This window comes from Mytilus galloprovincialis, chromosome 11, assembly GCF_965363235.1.
Source record: "Mytilus galloprovincialis chromosome 11, xbMytGall1.hap1.1, whole genome shotgun sequence".
Classification (NCBI taxonomy): Eukaryota; Metazoa; Mollusca; class Bivalvia; order Mytilida; family Mytilidae; genus Mytilus; species Mytilus galloprovincialis.
This window is the reverse complement of record NC_134848.1, coordinates 37,293,031-37,314,031: the sequence shown is the minus strand read 5'-3', so window position 1 is coordinate 37,314,031 and position 21,001 is coordinate 37,293,031. Positions and strand designations below refer to the sequence as shown.

Genomic DNA, 21,001 nt, shown 5'->3' with positions numbered 1-21,001 from the left:
TGGATTTCTACCAAACTTAGACAAAAGCTTGTTTCTGATCATAAGATATTATTCAGAAGTAAATTTTGTAAAAGAAAATTCACTTTTTCTGTATTTTACTTATAAATGGACTTAGTTTTTCTTCCAGTTAACATTACATACAGTCTGCAGTTAAAGTTTATAAAACATTTATTAGATTCATAAACTATCCTGGATTTTTTACCAAACTTGGAAGCTTCTTTCAATCAAAAGACAGCATCAAAAGGAAAATTTTTATTGATGTTTTTCCTCATTTTTGTTGAGTCTGCGATTAACAGCAAAAGTAGGCAAGACACTGGGTTCCGTGGAACCCTTACGAATTTTTAAAATATGATATTTTATCGAAGATCATTATAATTAGTTGGACTCACATTGAGACCTAAAATCAAATCTGCAAAAAGGATCAGGAAGACAAAATCCCCTTATAAAACTGTAAAACAACATGGCCACAATCAACTCCTGTTAGCATGTTTATAATTACATGTAGGAGTTATTGCTGATGATTTTTGTTGAGTCTGTGACTACTGTTGCAGAAAGCTTGGCATAGGGAAAGTGATCCGGCGGTGCCACAGTGTTAGCTTACTTCTTAAAAGCTTTATATTTCTTAAGGTGGAAGACCTAGATGTTACATACTTTAGGCCAGGTTTTTTAATTTGTTGGTTTAAAGATTTTCCCCATGGAAAAGTTGGGTTGGTCAGTCAGAAAAAAAATAAAAAAAAATATTTAAAGGCAGAAAAATATGCCAAAAAATATATACATGTATTTCACCTTTCTAACAATATGTTTGGTATTCGTTAAATTATTCCAGATTCAAACAGTTCCTTGTTAAAACAATGTATCAGAAAAAAATTAGCTCAGGTTCACAGCTCCAACAATTCTTATACGTCCGTCAAAAGTTTAACGGGATGGAATACATGTACATTTGTATTATGATCATGATGATACTGTAAACCAACTTATTTTCGAGAGCAATTTATTTTCGCAACTTTCGCGAGTAGAAAAATAACGCGAATATAAATTGTCGCGAAAAGGTAAAACTTGGATCTTTCGTCTTAAACTACATCATATACATTCGAAAATCGTGAATCTAAATAGCCGCGAAGTGGACTAGGAAGGATAAAACGTGAAATAAAGTATCCACGAAAATAAGTTGGTTTACAGTATACGAATGTAGTCTGTCTGTTCGGCATTCCATGTCGCACCATAACTTGAGAACGACTTATCCAAATTTCATGAAACTTCACATAGTTGTTTCTGATGATGGTTGAAGGATCTGTATACTTTTTGGTGAAAATAAGATTAAAACTTTTTAAGTTACAGGACTTTTAACTAAAACTGGGGTGGTGTTTTTTTTCACAAGACAAAAATGATTTTTGATTATTGCTTAAAACTTTACACACTTCTTATTTATATTAATTAAAAGATCTGTATACTTTTTGATGATGATTCTTTATTTTATTTTAGAGTTATTAAGTTTTTTGTAAAAAAAAGGGGGGTAGTCATGTTGTGCCGTATCTTAGAAACTATTCATAATTATTGTATAAAACTTCACTCACTTGTTTGTAATATTAATCTGAAGATCTGTATACTTTTTATATGACCGCAAAAATTTTTGCCGTAGTATATTGGTATCACGTAGTTGTCAGCGTCGTCTGAAGACAGATTGTTTCCGGATAATTTAGTATAAGTAAAAAGAAATCAATAAAATTTCAACACAATGTTTATAACCACAAAAGGAAACTTGGGATTGATTTTTGGGGGTTATGGTCCCTAAGGTTTAGAAATTAGGGCCCAAAGGGGCCCAAAACAAGCATTTATCTAGTGTCAGGACAATAAGTTGTGTATAAGTATTTCAATTGTTCTGAGATTGTACCACAATGTTTAATACCATAAGTAGAAGGTTGGGATATATTTTAAGGGTTATGGGACAAACAGTCTAGGAACGCCCTTCCCTAGATTTTCCATCAAACATGATGGAATTTTGTGATGGAACAAATGCCATCATCTTGATGGAGTATTGGAACAGCTTTCCATCAACTTTCCATCAATGATGGAAAATGGTTGATGGACATTTTTTGATGGAATTTGTGTTCATGATGGTGGAAAACTGATGGCATAATTTCCATCTGATGGATAATTGATGGTATTTTTGCCATCTGATGGATAATTGATGGAACAATTTAACTGATGGAATATTTTCCATTACATGAAATATGCATGGAAACTTGATGGAGAATTGACCATCAGATGGAATTTGAAAATCTTTCTATATATGGCATTTTCTGTGATGTCATAAAACAATATTTGTTCTCTGTCGTCTATAGGTAGTCCAGTTACATGTGTGTATCTTTTAGTTCAGTGTCCCATTGGAATCTCTGTCCTTAAAGTTGAATTAGTTGATGGCAAATTCTGCAAAATAAAAATAAAAGAATCTAGCATATTATAAACATGATAAATTAGAATAAGTTAACATTGTAAAGACATAAAGTAAGGTTATTAGTTACTTGTCATTTGTGGATATATAAATGTATAAAATTTGTCAGTCATACCACAGATCTCTAATTTTATAGCAAAATTATTTTATTGGAATTAAGTACAAAATAATTTTATAAAACAAATACTAGTAATGTTTTAAAATGATACAAAATAAGATTCCTGTCGTACACAATTGTATGATTTGTATATTCACATTTTTTGTGTCATTTGGTCTTTTGTTGATAGTTGTCTCACTGGCAATTATACCATGTATACCACATCTTCTTGATTGATAATTTCTATAAATCTATGGTCTAGTTTTTGGGATACGATTGCTTTCAAGCAATCTGTAGACTTATACCGGTGGCTCAGAGCATTGCCCGCACGTCAATCGTTTTATTCTAAACATGAAGGAACATCTCAGATTCTTATGATTGTCTTGCTTTAAAAGGTAAAAACAAACAAAGGGATTAAACTTAATCAACTTTCCTATAATGTTCTTTTCATAATCTTCATGTTTGATAATTCCCTTGACTTATATGCGTGTTTTTAACAACACAGAAAATCAGAATTAAGCAGTATTTATATTTAGTGTTTTTATAAATTTAGAAACACGTCAGAGGGAATTCCCAGTTTTGATAAAATGCGAGAGTTCTCTGAATACCGATAAATCTATTTCTGTCATATAAGAACTGAAGTGGAGTTTTTCTTATATGTTACCGTTTTGAAACTGATTTTTGAGATTGTACTTCCATAAAGAAATAGAGAACCATCTAGGTCGTTTAATAAACATTTAATATGTCTTGCCCCAGGGTTTGTTTTGGAAATTATGCGCATGCGTATAGTTTTCTTGACTTCAAGGGGTTTTAGATTGAATGGTTGCTCTGGATTCCCCACTCAATTAATTAATTTATAACTCATGGGATCTTTTCTATGAATGTCTGCTATTGAGGGTTATTGTTGTTGCATAATTTTAAATCATATGCATCATTTAAATTAAAATAAATGTATTCCATATCGTAGAACACCCCTTCAGGGGAAATGGAGTCTTCCATATTATCGTTTCGAGTTGTCTCCCTTCCGGAAGTATCTTCCGTGAATTCTGAACCTAAACAAGACGTCGAGTATTAGCTCGTTCTGTCAATAAACGTCGTATTATATTAGAAAACGAATGCAATTTAAACCGATAAATGTGTACGGAAAGGAGTCATGATCACTGACCCAAAGGAAATTAAATATTTAAAGAGTTAGGAATGGGGTTCCTCCTAGAATTTACGTAGGAAAATAGGTGATAAGATACGAAGTGAAATACCTTCTCTCACTCTCACTCTTGCGTCTCGGTGACTGCTGTGGAAAGTAAACTTGGAATTGATAGTACAAAAATAAAACAGAATAGGCCTAATTACATTGTTCATACACTTTTATCCGGGTTTGGCTATTTTGTAACTATTTACATGTGCAGTTGAATTAGTTTTGAAAATAATTTATCCAGCTACATGTACATGTATACATGTGTCAATGAAACAACGGCAATCGTATCCCTCAGAGCAATCTGCTCTTTGATTTTTTCTTGACTCTGAAAAGCTAATAAAACATTTTAAATTGTCACTCAACTTTGAACTAAAAGAGCATGCACATATATTCAAAATGGTGGAAATTCTAATACATTGTACTTACCAAAAGATTGAATCCAGAACATGTGTACACACTATCTTCCTAAATCCAAGAGACAATTATGTCATCAGAAGAATACATCTGCACTATTCAATCCCAGTCAATAGAATTAATAACAACCTTTTGGTCTAAATCCATTGTAAACTTCATAATTTGTTAATGACAGAAGACATCTTTGCTTCTTGTCTGCATGTTCATGAATGTTCAAATTTGAATTTGTTGATTTGTTGAGGTTGTGTAGGGTCTTGTGACAATTTGATTTCTTTGAAATGTGCCCCTAATAAATACTGTTAATTATCTAAATCTTGAAAAATTGCTATAAATTATATAAAAAATATGTATTTATAGTTTGTAGTTTATCTTTATGTTATAAGTTAGAGATATTGCAGAAGAATGCATAAAAACATGTGCTCTCCTCATTGGGCCTCAGAATCTGTGTTCATTTATGATGTCACATCCTGTACACAAAGGTTAACGGAAAACAGATTGGCACCTGACACCTGTGATGGAAAAAATTTCTAAGTTTTTTTCCATCAAGTCCAAATACCATCCCTCTTTCCATCAAAGAAAATGTTTAAGTCCAATTTCCATCAAAATTCTTTCATTTCCATCCTATTTACCATCAGATGGAATAAGTGCCATCATATTTTCCATCAGGTGTAAAAATTCCATCCAATTTTCCATCAAAGGGTAAAAATGCCATCCAATTTTCCATCAGGGGTTAAAGATTCCATCAAATTTTCCATCAAAAGAATGATGATGGAAAAAATATTTCTAATTTCCATCATCCTTTGATGGATATTTTTGGTTTGGGATGGAATTCCATCAAGTACCATCAAATTTCCATCAATTGTCCATCAAGTGTTGATGGAAAATGAAGAAATTGATGGAAGATCTAGGGAAGGGCAAAAAAGGGGCCAAAAACAAGCATTTTTGTAGTTTCAAGGCAATAAATTGGAGTTGTCTTTCTTTGTCCAGAATTGTTGTTGTATCACCTAAAACCTATACTTAATGAAATCTTCTTTGAAAATTGGATTTAATTTTCTTTGTCCAGAATAGTAGTTGAATCAACTTAAGTCAATGCTATATACAATATACAATGCAATATTCACTTTACTACCAACTGATAAATTAAAGCAATCTTTACCATTCAGTGATTACAAGCACTTTGATTACCATTCTAGGGTTATGCCCCTTTACAAGTGGAAAAATTGAAGATTTTTTTAGTTTGTGTTCTTTGAACTTAAACAGTGTTAAAGTCATATGAAACCTCAAAAAAAAAATATGCATATGTTTTTTAAAACTAAATGGATAGTTTTCATTATCATGATTATACAACTTATGTACATACACTTTTTTTCTGAGGAAAATTCTTTAATTTGTCCACATTTAGAAGAAGTTTACTTATTTTTAATTGCTTGCTGCCAGGAAACAATTCGCCAACATATTTTCCATATGCATAACGACCTAAGTGTGACCCTCCTCGTAAAAATCCGGTGATAGCAATACGCATGAATCTGTCATTAAAATAAACAATTACCTGATTGTATATGTTAAACACGTGCTAAATACCCATGCTTTTTGTTGATTATTTACTATAACATGTATAAGGTGACAATTTGGTAAACTTGACTTCGGCTTCAAAACACGGCATTTAATGAGTAGCCATATTTGTTAAATCATAACAGACAGATAGAAAAAAAATTGATGATTATACAATATATTTGCGTAAAAATGATAAAATCGTGCACAGAGGACTAATTTATGATATATACATGCATTGGTTCAAGAATTGGATGAACATTATTTTTCACCAGGCGCTCGTTTCTTATGACTTTAAGTTTGTCTTAACTAAAATTTTATGAAATGTATAATATACAATGATATATATATATATATATAATGCTTATAACCTCTAAACTCAGTTTAAGTTCAATTTTTGGCAGCTTCACTTTTACAGTTCTAAAGTTATGTCCCTTTATAACGTTATATGCTAGAGGGGGCATCGTCTGTGTCCCTTTGGACACATTTCCCATTTATTTTTTAGAAGTTACTATTAATTAATACTAATTTTAACCATGACTGTATGACTTTTTATATTTTAATATTTTATGATGTATCTAAATGCGTAGTTATTGTTGCAAACTCCATTAGTATTTGAATTGAGGTCATTTTTGGAATAGAGGAAAGGGGAGGTGAAAAAAAATTGGAGGGGGGGGGGATTAGATTTTTCTCATTTCCGATTTTAGAATTTAAAAAGAATTTTTCTTCAAATATTTGTTTGAGGGGATTAATATTCAACAGCATAGTGTATTGCAAAAAAGCAAAACAAATTAAGTTCATTAGACCACATTCATTCTGTGACAGAAACCTATGCTGTGTCAACTATTTAATCACAATCCAAATTCAGAGCTGTATCCAGCTTGAATGTTGTGTCCATAACTGCCCCAACCGTTCAGGGTTCGACCTCTGCGGTCGCATCTGGTTAGTGATGTAGTGATGATTCTTTTTTTTTATTTTAGAGTAATCATGGTTATTGAATTTTTTGTATAAAAATATTGGGGGGAGGGGGTCACATGTTGCACCTTATCTCAGAAACATTGTATGGTTATTGCATAAAACTAATCACACACTTGTTACTTATATTAAATAAAGATCTGTATACTTTTTCTGGATGATTCTTTATTTTATTTTTGAGTTATTGAATTTTTATTGAGCTTTTTAGTAAAAACACATTAAACATGTTGTGATCAATTTTTTTTCTGTCTCTTATATAAACTTCCTATTGAGCAGGAATATGGAATGAGTCAGGATATACTTAGCATGACTTCTTGTACAACCCAAGTGTTATTCCAAAAACATTTATTATGTTTTTTTCACAAGACAACGGACATATCATGTGCCTGTGGCGCAGCTGTTTATTTGATTTATTTTTCTTCATATTTTTTATTGTCCATTTTAGTTTGAGTCTCTTGTAAGGAAGGCCCAGCTGGTGGAATTCTTTCAGTATCCAAGAACATACACAATATTTGCTCCCAATGATACAGCCTACGAGAACCTCACACCAGATAGGAAGCTCATTGTGGATAATATGGCAGGCATTAACCTTCAAAACTTTGTCAAGTTTCATGTCAGTAAGTATATAACATGTTTACCTATAGCAAAATGTATAGAGAAAGATGAAGAAGATGTTTTATTTAATATAAATGGGCTCACAAGGAGCATAGTACAATATAAGACATTAATAAAACAATAACAAAAAGAAACAAAAATAGTCTAGTTACTCTAGTACATGTATACATGCAAGGAAAAGAACCAGCATTTTGAACATAATGAACAACACATATATTATATATAAATATATTAAAAATTAAATGTACATGTATGTTGACTTTATGTGTGTTGTTGGGTGGTGTCTCATTGATGTAGCCCAACATCTATAAAAAAAAAAAAGAAGATGTGGTATGATTGCCAATGAGACAACTCTCCACAAGAGACCAAATGATACAGAAATAAACCACTACAGGTCACCGTATGGCCTTCAACAATGAGCAAAGCCATGTTTATAATGTAAATCACTAACCCATTATTTTTGTCTTTTTCAGTTGAAGGACAAAGGTTAATGACAGGAGATTTCCAAGACAATTCTGTAAGAAGAAGTATGTCTTCAAGTAAACTGTATATAAATAGACGAGAAGGCAGTGTAAGTAGTAATGTTGTTTCATAGCTGACAATTTTCAAGTAGGGCATGTTAGACTCATTAGTATTAGAACTTGAAATAGGTCTTTTTAGCCTATGATTGATTGCCAATGAGACGAAAGGACTAAATACTGTGGATTCATTATAATTCATTGGATACCAATTTTTGTGGGTTTCGTGGAAACTGGTGAACCACGAATTCAAATCTTCAAGCAATTACATAATTACAATAGGCTTTGTATACAGAGATTGGCAAAACCACAAAATCAAATATCCACGAATATGCAAATTTTCAGCAATACACGAAAATTGATACCTAAAAAAAAAAAAAAAGTAGAAGGTAACAATTTTTAGGCCCAAAAAGACAAATGTAAAACAATTCAATTTCTATTTTCTAAACATCGCAATACTAAGAACTCGCATTCTGATATCTATATATTGTTTAGTCTTCAAAAATTGCAATAATAAATGCCTACAATAATTTCTTAATATACAGTATAGGAACATGATGAAGATAAGATTAATTATCATAACCAATATTTTGTTCAATTGCTATATATGATATTATGGATAAGTAATAAGGCTCAGCAATAACTATTTTAACATTTATATCCTTATATTTGTTTTGCAGTGTTTTGTTTGCTATGAATCCTATCATTCCTATGACATTAAAATTTTGGATGAAATTTCTGTTTTCAGGCAATATCTGGTTGGTTTGGACCAACAACGTTCTTTGTGAATGGTGCCATTGTATCACCAGAACAAAAGGATTTGGTCGGTGTAAATGGTGTGGTCCATGGACTTATGATATGGATTGATAAGACTAGTCTAAAGACATCTTATGAATATACACAGACTCCAGACAACCCAAAAGTCAATTCTACGTAAGTCACAAAATTCTTACTAGATAACCTTTCTAAGAGTATCTTTCAAAAACTTATGAATATACACTCACACCTGACTATAGGAAAGTCAACTTTGCCTCTGCCGATCATTTTTTTGGGGGGCTAAATATTTTCTTGGTTTAAGGAAAACTTGCATCTTTGCAGATATTTGATTCATGGTTTTCCTATATCTGCAATACAAACTAGTAGCCATAGACAATTTGTAGTTCGTTGATCATTTGAATTCGTGGTTCACCTGAAACCCACGAAAATTTGTATCCAACAAATAATAATGAATCCACAGTAAGTCAGTGATTACACTGCAAAATGTAATCGATTACAGCTGATTACGATTACTGATTACGATTACCCCATGCCTGTAAGTCACTGAAGTGAAAGTTTGATTTTGTTCTTAAAATATGAATAAAAGGAGATGTGGTGTGTACATCAATGGAATGGCAACTTGATGACACAGAGGTCAACACAGCATCTTCAACAATAGACGTTGATAGAGAAGATGCATAAAGCATACAAATATACAATTTACATGTCTAACTTAAAATTGCTGTTATGGTCTCAATGGCTGAGTGGTTGAAGTAATTCAATCACTGTATCTCTAGCCAAAATTAAGGTTTTGAATTCCTACCCAAATATGGCAGGTGCAATCTTATTGGCTGTTTCAGAATCATGGGTAATTCCATTGTTCGTACCCCAAAATGAAAATAACGTCACGTCATTGGTTAAATTTCCATTGTTTATGACATTTTTAACCAATCAGGTCGTTTTGGTAAATCAGGTGAAAATCATTAAATTTTCTGTTCCTAAATGATAAAGGGGAGATAATCAAATTTACTAACTTTTGTTTTGCAATACGTAATAAAAGTCTCTAAAAAGCACAACAATTCTAGTTTTGTATATACAAAAGAGCATTCAATATAATACTCTAATTTTGTGTAACTGCTTTCTTTTACATGTTTAATTAACTTTAATATTTTCTCTTATTTGTAGGAAGTTTTATGCTGAGATCTTGAATAAGTTATCAATTTCTGGACAGTTTTACGATCCAATCAAAGATCTCCAGAATTACGACGGACGATTTACGCTCTTTGTACCTAATGATGCTGCTATAGATAGAATAGATTCATCTAAACTTAGAGACCTTCAACAAGATGTACAGAAATTACATGAGGTATAAAGGGAACCACAAATTGAATTTTTCAAACTTCTGATGATTTGTATGTAAAACAATTGTGATAACAAATGAAAACAATTCATGATTGTCTTTTCATCAAATCCTTGATAGTTTAAATTTTGTGATGACAACTTTTGCTTGGCAGATATATTTATCAGACTATTGGCAATAATTTTCTGATCAGACCAAAATTAACCTGACGTGTTATGAGTTCAAGCATGCTACATGACCTCTGTGTAGTTTTCTTGACTTTGAACAGTCACTTTTGCAAATGAATTCCTGAGGATTCCAAAATGGTCTCCAGAAAAGAAAGTAAAACAAAGCTTTTTCAGATCTTTAATAGTCTGAATATTTAAAAAGGGATGCAATAAATTATTAGAATTTTTCACTGTCTATGTGTAATTCATGTAGATCAATCTGTATTTCAGTCAGATTCAAAATCCATGCATACTATTTTATATTCTATCATGTGTTAAAATTTCTATTATATTTACAGGTTGTCAGGGCGCATTACATAAAGAATGCTGCGCTTTTTACAACTTATGTGAATCACAATCAGGGATTTCTTAATGCCAATCAGAGAGCTCTGTCAATACGTAAACCATATCCATATAATGGTAAGAAACAGTTTAAACTTGATAAAAGATATGAAAACACTGTAAGAGTTGTTTTGTATACTCAAAAGACGGGTTAAATATCTAGAATTTGAACATGTCGTCCTTCAAACGCTTTGAGTACATGACCGTGGTAAAATATGAATATATTGCTTGAGCTGTTCCGATCGTACTCCCATGTCATATGTTTTTTATGAATGAGGTAATCGACGTCATAGAACTATGACGTTAGAATAGAAGCATTTACGGGAAAAATCACGCTTGTGAAACCGAAAATCATCACAACAAGGAAACGTAAACAAACAATGTACCAAATGTGGTATAAGCAAAGTTTTTTTTATACATAAGACATATAAGTAAATCGTCATTTAAACTCATCCAAAACTATCTTAATATGTTATTGTAAACAGTTTGAATCATGTCACTTATTCAGTTTGCTCCGTTCTTTTACGCCAATTTAATAGTGCGTTTATTTATGGGAACGGCAAATATTTGCGCTTCTATCCAAAAGAATTGTCATTTTTGTCCTATTAGAATCAGGGTAAAATATTTGTCATAAAGGGCCAACCCGTTGTAAAATTACAATATATTCCAGCTCCCATGAATTATTTCTTAATCAATACATTATGTTGAATGGAAGCGGTAAAGTTATAATTTTTGTATCAATTTTTATTGATATTTTTGTCTTTTTTGCAGAGTTATCTCCCATATCAATGCAAATCTCCATGGGAATTTTAAAATCTCAAGTTAGATTTTATAGGATTTTTATGCCCCACCTACGATAGTAGAGGGGCATTTTGTTTTCTGGTCTGTGCGTCCGTTCGTCTGTCCGTCCGTCCGTCCGTCTGTCCCGCTTCAGGTTTAAGTTTTTGGTCAAGGTAGTTTTTGATGAAGTTGAAGTCCAATCGACTTCAAACTTGGTACACATGTTCCCTATGATATGATCTTTCTAATTTTAATGCCAAATTAGATATATTACTCCAATTTCACGGTCCAATGAACATAGAAAATGATAGTGCAAGTGGGGCATTCGTGTACTGAGGACACATTCTTGTTTTCTGTGTATATTTGGGGTATAATGCTAAAGATTAAAACTTAGAAAATCTTCTGTTGCAATTACTTCAAGGTTAGGGTCAAATTAATACTAGATTGACTGGACTAATTGTGATGGAAAGTTCCATAAATAGATAAACATATCTGTATCAGCACCAATATAGCAAAAAGTAACATAAAAAATATACTGAGGAAAATCAAAACAGAAAATCCCTTATCAAATGGCAAAATCAAAACAGAAAATCCCTTATCAAATGGCAAAATCAAAACAGAAAATCCCTTATCAAATGGCAAAATCAAAACAGAAAATCCCTTATCAAATGGCAAAATCAAAACAGAAAATCCCTTATCAAATGGCAAAATCAAAACAGAAAATCCCTTATCAAAAGGCAAAATCAAAACAGAAAATCCCTTATCAAATGGCAAAATCAAAACAGAAAATCCCTTATCAAATGGCAAAATCAAACGTTCAAGCACATCTAACCAATGGATAACACCTGTCATGTTCCTGACTAAATACTTGCATTTTCCTAATGAAAAAATGGTGCATTAACATGGTTTCATAGCTTTGACAATACTATGTGAACAAATCAAACCGATATAATAAGCACACAATAAAATGTCATTATTATTTATATAGTTACTTCATAATAAGGAATGCAGGTTCACTCGACTCCAATCTTAATTGACTAGGATTGTCAGTTTTCCTATCGAAGGTTGGTGGTTTTCTTGGGGCACTCCGACTTCCTCCACTAACAAAACCGACCACCAAGAAACAGCCTAAATGCAGTGCTTAAAAGTGGGGTTAAAACACCAAATCAAATCATAATAAGGATTTTAATTTATAATTTGTTTGTTTTTTCTGTTCTAACATACATGTTGTCAGTCTCAGAGGCATTTTCTTTATTCACAATGGCTGTCTGTCATATATAAATTCTATTTAAATTTTACTTCATCTGTTTCAGTATATGTCAATAGTGGTGGAGTCACGTCAGCGATAACATTGGGAAATATAACAGTCAACAATGGAGTGATTCATGTTTGTGATCGCTTGCTTGGTTTCATCTATAACACAGTACGACAGCAGATATCAGAAGACTCACCGTAGGTTTTAAATATTTTTTACTGTGCATTCTGCCTTGTTTGTGTGTAGTTCTTTTTCGAGGATATCATGAGTGTGTAAGTTAAATCATGAGATTAAATGTTTAACACATTTATATTGGCTTTTACGCAGAATTTATAAAAACTTTAAAGAGACTATCTTCAACCACTCCACAAATAAGTGTACCTACCAAATTAAAAGAAGCCACAGTATATTAGTACATATTTTTAAAATGTATTTGTTTTGAGTATAAACATTTTGTACTACAAACACATGGCAGAAAAGAAAAAAACAAAAAAAAGCTAAAAACAACAACAAACACTTAATTTTGATGACTATGAACCCAAACTAAATGAGGTCAACTGGTGTTTCCCGAAGGGTTAGTAGTGGAACATTATGTTATCAGAATTGTCTCCCCTTGTATAACTCCAAGTTTTCTAAATTTTTGTGAACTAGGAGTTATAACTCTTGAAAATAATACAAAATTTCTATATACTTGTATTCAAAATTTGTCAAAACCACAAAAACACAAATTTCCTCAATTAATGAATATTCCTTAGTATGTAATATTTTCTATATTCAGATTATTTGACCAGTTAATTAACAGAGCCTCAGAGGAGATAAGGAATACCCTTACTACACAGACAGGGGTCAATGTATTTGCTCCTACAGCAGAGGCCTTCGAAAAAATAAAGAGAGTTCCCTGGGTGTCACTTAATTTTGATTCTAAGCTGATTGACAAGGTAGGTTAGGTAAAATCCAATTTAAAAAGATGAAACAATTCAAACTAAAGATTAGACCAACAAGAAACATCTATGAACCACACCAACAAACAACTATGACTGTACAACAGACTCCTGACTTTATATAGGTGCATAAAAATGTGGTAGGCTTTAAGATTCTCCCTAATCTGAAACAGTAGTGTAACATTACAACACAAAAAGAAACACTATAAAATATAAGATCAGATTTCTCTGCTCTGACGATGTTGAAGAGCTAATGTTTTTAGAAAAGGTTAATTTGTATTTTTATCAATTCTGTTTTAGGTATTGAAACTTCACATTTTACAGCCGGGTCAACAGGTACAGGTGTCTAACATGGTAGGAGAATATGAGAGTAGACAGTTCAGAACTAGTCTATATTTAGAAGGGACAAATCCTAAGATAACTATTTATAGACAGAGAAATGGTAAGTTTAACAGAAATTTAACATATTTCAACTTTTCATACTAATTTAGGGAAATAAAATTGAGAATGGAAATGGGGAATGTGTCAAAGAGACAACAACCCAACCATAGAGCAGACAACAGCAGAAGGTCACCAACAGGTCTTCAATGCAGCGAGAAATTCCTGCACCCGGAGGCGTCCTTCAGCTGGCCCCATAACAAATATATACTTGTTCAGTGATAATGAACGCCATACTAAACTCCAAATTGTACACAAGAAACTAAAATTAGAAATAATACAAGACTAACAAAGGCCAGAGGCTCCTGAATTGGGACAGGCGCAAAAATGCAGCATCTGGGCCTAGAATAAAAAAAATGGTTGGTTACAGGTTACCTGACCCTACCCACACACAAAAAACCCATAATTTCTTCTTTAACATTGAAAACAAAACAGTACTTGCGTACTTTGATTTGTAAAAGGAAAAGTACCATTTTCTAATAAAAATATAGAATTGAATCACTATATATATATTACTTCATTGTATGACTGAAATTGGAAACAAAATAATTACAAAATATAAATATATATATTATAAGTTATATGGTTCGCTTCTGACCCTCCTACAGATCCATAGGGGATGAATCCAGAGGCCGAATCCCCTATCGATTTTATTCACCCTCTATGGATCCGTAGGGGGTCAGTAGTTAACCATATAACTAATTTATCGTACGCTGAACCATTTTCGCTGCGTTTTGTTGAAATATAAACAATGAAACACAACAACATTAATAGATGACGTCCCCATAAACGCATCATGAACCCCCTATGAAATTTACTAAACCCCTACGGTCTCATAGGGGGTCAGCACGTGACAGCGTTAAACCAATCACAATGTGATAATTTACCCGCTGTACGATAAATATATGTGCACATCCTGTAATTAATACTATGAAGCCAACTTCCGTATTACTATCAATGTTGAAATAAATGATAAAAAAAATTCTTACCTTCTCCACCTTAATTTTTATATGACAGCAAAAAATTAAAAAAATTTGGTACAATATTGGTATAACGTTGGTGTCGTCGTCGTCGTCCGAAGACAATTGGTTTTTCGCACTATAACTTTAGTATAAGTAAATAGAAATCTATGAAATTTAAACAAGGTTTATTACTACAAAAGGAAGGTTGTGATTGATTTTGGGAGTTTTGGTCCCAACAGTTTAGGAATTAGGGGCCAAAAAGGGCCCAAATAAGCATTTTCTTGATTTTTCGCACAATAAGTGAATAACTTTAATATAAGTAAATAGAAATCTATGAAAATTTAACACAAGGTTTATGACAACAAAAGGAAGGTTGGGATTGATTTTGGGAGTTTTGGTCCCAACAGTGTAGGAATTAGGGGCCAAAAAGGGCCCAAATAAGCATTCTTCTTGGTTTTTGCACTATAACTTTAGTGTAAGTAAATAGAAATGTATGAAATTTAAACACAAGGTTTATGACCACAAAAGGACGGTTGGGGTTGATTTGGGGAGTTTTGGTCCCAACAGTTTAGGAATTAGGGGCCAAAATAGTCCAAAATTAAACTTTGTTTGATTTCATCAAAAATTGAATTAATGGGGGTCTGTGATATGCCAAATCTAACCTATATTTAGATTCTTATTTTTGGTCCTGTTTTCAAATTGGTCTACATTAAAGGGGCACTAGCTGTCAAATTCATGATCACCAATTTGACTCAAATTCTCATATTTTATTTATAGCAATGTAAAACATTTATCCAAGCTATCAAAAGTGTGAAATAAACAGTTTACAGAGCATAGGGTCAATAATATGTAGTTTACTCCATCTAATTAAATATCGAGTTGACTTCCGATGACCATATAAGCGATGTAAACATAAATATACTAATAATTAGATATAAATAGATTAAGCCAACACATGCAGTTGGATTTTTATAGGTCTGTTTAATTTTATTTGTATAGATTAAAAATATATGTTTCTCATCGTTTTTTTACATGTAGAAGAAAGATTTTTAGTGGATCGAATCAGTCATCAATTGATTTACCGTAGTTTCACTTTCAATGTTGACATTCCTTTCCTTTAATTAAACAGTACATGTACAAAGCATGCGTTGTCCATCTCTAGTTAAGGGGTTAAATTGAAGTTCACATGAATACGGATATAATGAGGTCGACTTATTCACTTGCAAGTGAACAATTCATTATCAATATTATTTAGCTTAATTTGACAAAATTGAACTATTTTGGCTGCTACAAGCCAATTATTATTTCACTATTTCACTGCTACTATTGATTGAACAAAAACGAATCACACTTTAGATTTTTATACATCTCCTTGCTAGTGCCCCTATAAGGTCCAAAGGGTCCAAAATTAAACTTAGTTTGATTTTAACAAAAATTGAATTCTTGGGGTTATTTGATATGCTGAATCTAAACATGAACTTATATTTTTGGTGGAAGAAGACGTCAAGTCTTCTGAAGACCTATGGGACCGACTTTAAACTCATTGAGCCTCCGTATACCGCATTCGTTTCTGTGTATTACAATTTCATAACAACTTAAGATTCCTGACACCGATTTTTACACATTTAATTTGTAAATTAGGATTGAAAAACAATCACTATCGTAAATATGACCTTTTTATTTATGTAAATTAATAGATTTCATCTCATCCACATAAAATCCATGAATGTTATTTGTTTACTTGTAACCGGATGTTTTTACTGTAGATATTTGTAGTACGCATGCGTGAATTTGGTATCGGGATAACTCGCCCTGTTTACAAGTTCCGCCTTGAAGTTACGAATTTGCAATCTTGCAGACAAGAAGATTTTTTTTTAATAAATAAAAAGGATCTATTTCTTATTAAATTGGTGTCTTTATTCATTGTTTTCCTTGTCACGTGAATTAGATGCCTTTCTACTTCAAATGGTTTGAATCTATTTATAAAATTATTCAAAAGTAAAAACACAGAAATACTGAAATCTGAGGAAAATTCAAAAAGGAAAATCAAAAATCAAAAGGCAAAATCAAAAGTCCAAGCACATCAAACGAATGGATAGCAACTGTCATATTCCTGACTTGGTACAGGCATTTTCTAATGTAGAAAATGGTGGATTGAACCTGGTTTTATAGCTAGCTAAACCTCTCACTTGTATGACAGTCGCATCAAATTCCATTACATTGTCAACGATGCATGAACAAAACAAACATACTCAAAGAGTAAAAATGTCAAAAATAGGGGTACAACAGTCAATATTGTGTTATCATCTTAATATCACTACATAAACAACAAATGTAACAAAGTAGCACAAAAAGGCATACATCAAATTCAACATTCTCATTTTGCCTTTCCTATACGGCTGAATTTATCTATGTAAAGTCTACCCATAAATGAAAGACTCAGTTGACAAGAGCAGTACGTTACTGTTGGGAGAATTTGATTAAACTCTAAATGCTCTAAATAATTTATTGCAATATTAATATAAATCCCTTTTGACAAGAGAAATCTGACTTTTGTCAGAAATATTTTTAAAGGTAATCACGTGTGGCGGCCATATTGGTTTGTTTACAAATATGTGAAGAAGCCTGTAGAACCATGACCTAAACATAAATAGTCTCTGAAAGCGTAAACTTTATGCAATACTATTTTATCAATCATGATTATTTTCATAAATTTAAATTTGATTATTTAAAGAAATAAAATTATAACAATTACGATTTTAGATAAGAGATTCTACTCAGACATGCTGTGATCTATTTATAGCCAAATTAGTTTACCTGTGTGGAATTGTAAATAATTTGTTTACTAAACAAGTAAAGACAAACTATGGATGGAAGATAATAATTTACATAAATATTTCAGGACATTTGATTGATTTTAATAAATATAGGATTTAAAAACTGCAAGTGGAAACAAATTTAATCATTAGCTACATAATCAGCTGATAATTTTTCTTGCAAACATCGTGGTGATGTAACTGATAAAAATCACTCCATCAATCCTCCAGCCCTTTCACATATTAAGCAATAGATCTACTTATTGTTGTAGAATATTCATTGAATATACATTCATCGTCTAATTGAATATATCGGGTAATCAGATATTTTTAGCTGAAATTTTGGGTATCCGATTGTCCGGAGTCTACTGTACTACCATAAACATGATAAAGATAGTACATAGTATTTTTTTTCACTTATTTATTGACATAATACTGGTTGTAACATATTTTATTTTTGTTTTCAGGTTGGGACCCCCCCCCCCCCCCCCCCAATTATGAGTGGTGTCCCTTAAATGAGGGACTGTTCCTAAAACAAGGGGTCATTTTACTGTTGAAAAAAAAGAAAGAACATTTTTAAGATTTTTATTAAACTCAAAAGTGGGAAAATTCTTATATTCGGAACAACTTTTCTAAATGAGGGGTCAAGTTAATAAAGAAGATATAAGTTTAGAAACAACAGAAAATTCTTTTGACATATTTTGACCATTTAGTACTTAATAGATGCATAGTTCTTGGGGGAAAGTTTCATCAAATAATATGAATAAAAATGTGCTCATTTTTTACAGTGGGTTGTAATGTTCTTCCAATAAGGTTACCCCTCATTTGGAGTGTTGTTCCCAACCTGTTAAAGGTCCATCTTTGTGTGCATAATTCAAAATTGGAAATTTCAACAAGCATCTAATATTCTTACGCAAGAAAATAAACACTGATCTGCTAGCTTCATCTCTTCTACCGATTTAATAACTAGAATCATGCAAACAGACTTAAGAAAAAGGCATGTAAGTTCATCATACAAAATGGAAATATGACACTTTTTCTAGACAATCCAGATCGTGCAAAATACTTCGCTTAAAATTGTAACCTTCAAATTGTTGTTGTGCACTAAAAACCCCTATGGGAACTTTCAAAAGATGGCGGGTATGTAACAAGCCTTACTATTTTTATGCTCCAATTTATGGGCATTATGTTTTCTGGTCTGTCCGTTCGTCCTGCTTCTGGTTATAAAGTTTATGGTCGAGGTAGTTTTTGATGAAGTTGAAATCCAATCAACTTGAAACTTAGTGCACCACATGTGTTCCTTATGATATGATCTTCTTAATTTTACTGCCAATTTAAAGATTTTACCTAATTTTCACAGTCCACTGAACATAGAAAATGATTGTACGGATGGGAAATCCATGTACTTATGACCTTTTCTTGTTTGAAGAAAAAAAAATACATCATAACGATAATGGATCAAAGCAGCCTTCGTAAGTGGGGCTGCTTTTCTGGTAATTTAGATTACCTTTTATTCACCTTCTTCCACCTCAGAGCTATCAGCTCTTTGATTTATTATGGGCCCAGTTTTCAAGTTGGTCCAAATCGGGGTCCAAAATTAAAGTTTGTTTGATTTCAACAAAATTGAATATATGGGGTTTTTCAATGTGCTGAGTCTTACCATGTAGAATATAAAAAAAAATAATATTTGGGCCTGGTTATCAAATTGGTCCACATTGAGGTCTAAAGGGTCCAAAATTGAACATTATTTGATTTCATCAAAAATTGAATTCTTTGGGTTCTTTGATATGCTGAATCTAACCATGTATTTAGATTTTGGATATGACCATAATAGGTAAATTTTAATTTAAATTTTTAAGTTTTTAAGTTTAAGTTCTTTGACCACATTTATTCTGTGTCAGAAACCTATGTTGTGTCAACTATTTACCGTAATCACAATCCAAGTTCAGAGCTGTATTAAGCTGGAATGTTGTGTCCATACTTGCCCCAACTGTTCAGGGTTGGTCCTCTGCGGTCGTATAAAGCTGCGCCTTGCAGAGTATCTGGTTGGAGGACATATTACCAAAATCAAATAAAATTTTGGTTTTGGCCCTAAAATTGTAAGGTAATTCTTAAGCTCTTCTCGTGCAATTTTAAATATCATTTATTTTTGAAGATCCAACAGTATGGTTTAATATTCACTGGCTCTTTCATCAAGAGTCAATGTTATTTTTTAAATATTCCTCAAAAAGAATATTTGAAAAGTTTGTCATGAATATCAGTGAAAAATTATAGAAATTTTAAACTACAAAATATTCATCTTCAACACATATACAATTTTCACCTTTTGACCTTGTCTTTTTCAGAAACCTGGGTTCAAGGTGACACAGTTATAGCCAAGGTTACACAGGCTGATATAGAGTGTACCAATGGCAGAATACAGTTCATAGATACAATAATGGGTGTACCTTACCTAGATCTGGCCAACCTTATCTGTAGTGATCTCTGGTTGCTGTAAGTATAGGATTTTGAATAGATCTTTTAATTAAGATTTAACAGATTTTGAATTTTAAGGATGATTATAGCACCAACAATAAAATTATAATGAAAACAGATGATACAAATTTAGTCTGCACATTACATGTTTACTGAATATAAAAATAAGGAGATGAGGTATGATTGCCAATGAGATTACTACCAAAGTTCAAATAAAGTGGATGGATGTGAGCAATTATAGGTAACCATACAAAGACTTATACATAACATGATACATATAGATATACAAGTCTTCAATAAATTATAAAATATTGGAATTATAATACAACTTGTGTTATTATACCTTAAATTATATAGCAATCAGTGGCGGATCCAGAACTTTTCCTAAGGGGGGGGGGGGGGGGGGGGGGGGGCGCTGACTGACCTAAGGGGGGCCCGCTCCAGTCATGCTTCAATGATTCCCTATATAATCAACCAAATTTTTCCCACGATAGGGGGGGCCCGGGACCCCCAGGGCCTCCCCTGGATCCGCCTATGGCAATTGTTTGATTGGCTAATAGGAAATCTTGTTTCATAGTTTTATTTTGATGTTTTTGGGGATAGTAATTTTTGTGGATTCAATAGGAAAGGTAAACCATGATTTTAAATGTTTAATAAGGTACATATTTTCTTTAGGCTTCTATTCAAAATTTTGACAAAAACCACAAAATCACAGATTTATGAAAATACAATTTTTCCTCAATCAACAGAAATTGGTATCCATGAAAATAAATGAATCGGAAGTCTTTTTTGCTTAACAGAATCGAACCAAAAACAGTTCTCTTTACCACGTTTTCTTTATAGCACTCACTGA

The 21,001-nt window shown here is 32.2% G+C and overlaps 1 protein-coding gene across 1 annotated transcript in view; it reads left to right on the top strand.

Annotated features, from left to right (window-relative positions):
• LOC143052109 (fasciclin-1-like) overlaps nucleotides 1-21,001 on the top strand; it is a 28,655-nt gene that overhangs the window by 5,599 nt on the left and 2,055 nt on the right. The window contains exons 2-10 of the mRNA XM_076225082.1: nucleotides 7,130-7,301; nucleotides 7,773-7,870; nucleotides 8,566-8,750; nucleotides 9,759-9,939; nucleotides 10,439-10,559; nucleotides 12,575-12,713; nucleotides 13,295-13,454; nucleotides 13,758-13,899; nucleotides 20,019-20,166. Coding sequence (XP_076081197.1) covers nucleotides 7,130-7,301; nucleotides 7,773-7,870; nucleotides 8,566-8,750; nucleotides 9,759-9,939; nucleotides 10,439-10,559; nucleotides 12,575-12,713; nucleotides 13,295-13,454; nucleotides 13,758-13,899; nucleotides 20,019-20,166 — 1,346 coding nt within the window. The remainder of the gene's footprint in view (nucleotides 1-7,129; nucleotides 7,302-7,772; nucleotides 7,871-8,565; nucleotides 8,751-9,758; nucleotides 9,940-10,438; nucleotides 10,560-12,574; nucleotides 12,714-13,294; nucleotides 13,455-13,757; nucleotides 13,900-20,018; nucleotides 20,167-21,001) is intronic.